The 1,263-nt window shown below is 40.4% G+C and overlaps 1 protein-coding gene across 1 annotated transcript in view; it reads left to right on the forward strand.

The window, feature by feature from the left end:
- Positions 1–822: 822 nt before the first annotated feature.
- The window catches only part of LOC105272999 (collagen alpha-5(IV) chain-like), a gene marked incomplete at its 3' end in the record, with an annotated part of 5,327 nt that continues 4,886 nt past the window's right edge, over positions 823–1,263 (forward strand). Inside the window, exons 1-2 of the mRNA XM_011315235.1 lie at positions 823–837; positions 975–1,211. Of these exons, the coding sequence (XP_011313537.1) occupies positions 823–837; positions 975–1,211 (252 nt within the window). The remainder of the gene's footprint in view (positions 838–974; positions 1,212–1,263) is intronic.

Below are 1,263 nucleotides of genomic sequence, written 5' to 3' on the forward strand. Positions count from 1 at the left end.
CGATAAGAATATTCCCATTCAGAAATTGGTGAAAAATCCTATAATCGTCATTATCACTCCCTCCTTGGGTACATAATATCATGGCACGTTCCGGAGCGATGTTAAACTAACGTTGAGTGAATCTCGCGAGAATTTAGGTTGCTGCCCACGCACTCCTGCACACGAAGCTGCAGATTCGCGATACACCAGTATTATATGTTCGGTATACATTACCTCTTGCATTTTGTTACGCCTTTATTTCACTTTTATATATACACGCTTTTTTTTTACCTGGCGGTAACACCACCAGCTGCTTACATGAAATATTGTTTGAGAATTTCTCTGAGGGCTTTAATAGCCACTGCAGAGAACCCGCACGAGAAATAATGAAAGAAATAACGCTGCGATGAAATTTATTAGTCTTGTAAGTTTTCGGTTAACGTTTGCAGCAATTACTTCCCCATTATTTTATGGTGATTGATGGATATGATAGGATGCACACGTGCGTGCAACACAAGATATTCGACAATTTTCATTTTCTTCTACAGATAATCTCGCTGAGATTTTTTTAATTGACGATCCCGAGAAATTCAGGAACTTAGACGATATTTGCGACGGAAAACAATTATGAATATAATGGCTTTGAAAAAGAATCAATTCGTTTCCGAATTGCGTTTAAGAATAAATCATTTTACGTGAAAGCTTTTCCAAAATTCAAATTCGGCACAGAAAAATCTTCTCGAGAGATCCTATAAAAATGTTGTCCACATATGGTGAACATGGTATTTCGGTCTAGATGAAATCGGAGATATTGTCGTCACGATGAAAAAAGAGATAGGAATAATGAATTCCGCTGAGGTAATCTCGTGTGTCATGGAAGACTCCGATACCATCTACGGTTGCATTTCCTTCGACACCTAGAATTCGCCCTTTGCGTCATCAGCCCAAACCTTATCTCGAAAGATTATACATGATGATGTGTGACGAATATTCAGGGCTATCGAGGTGAGCCAGGTCTGCCTGGACTGACTGGCGATCAAGGTGATACGGTTTACGGGGACAAGGGACAACCTGGTGAACCGGGAGATCGAGGAGAGCCGGGACCGATTAATAAAGAGTGGAAGAAAAATAATGCATCTGAACCTGTACCTGGACCACCTGGGAGAAAAGGTGTCAGAGGAGATTATGGGGATCGCGGAAGAAAGGGAGAGCTCGGAGATAAAGGACCCATGGTATTGATTATTGCAAGATTCGAATATACATGAACGAATAATTTATAATAAT

Source organism: Fopius arisanus, unplaced genomic scaffold, assembly GCF_000806365.1.
Source record: "Fopius arisanus strain USDA-PBARC FA_bdor unplaced genomic scaffold, ASM80636v1 scaffold00608, whole genome shotgun sequence".
NCBI classification, from domain to species: domain Eukaryota; kingdom Metazoa; phylum Arthropoda; class Insecta; order Hymenoptera; family Braconidae; genus Fopius; species Fopius arisanus.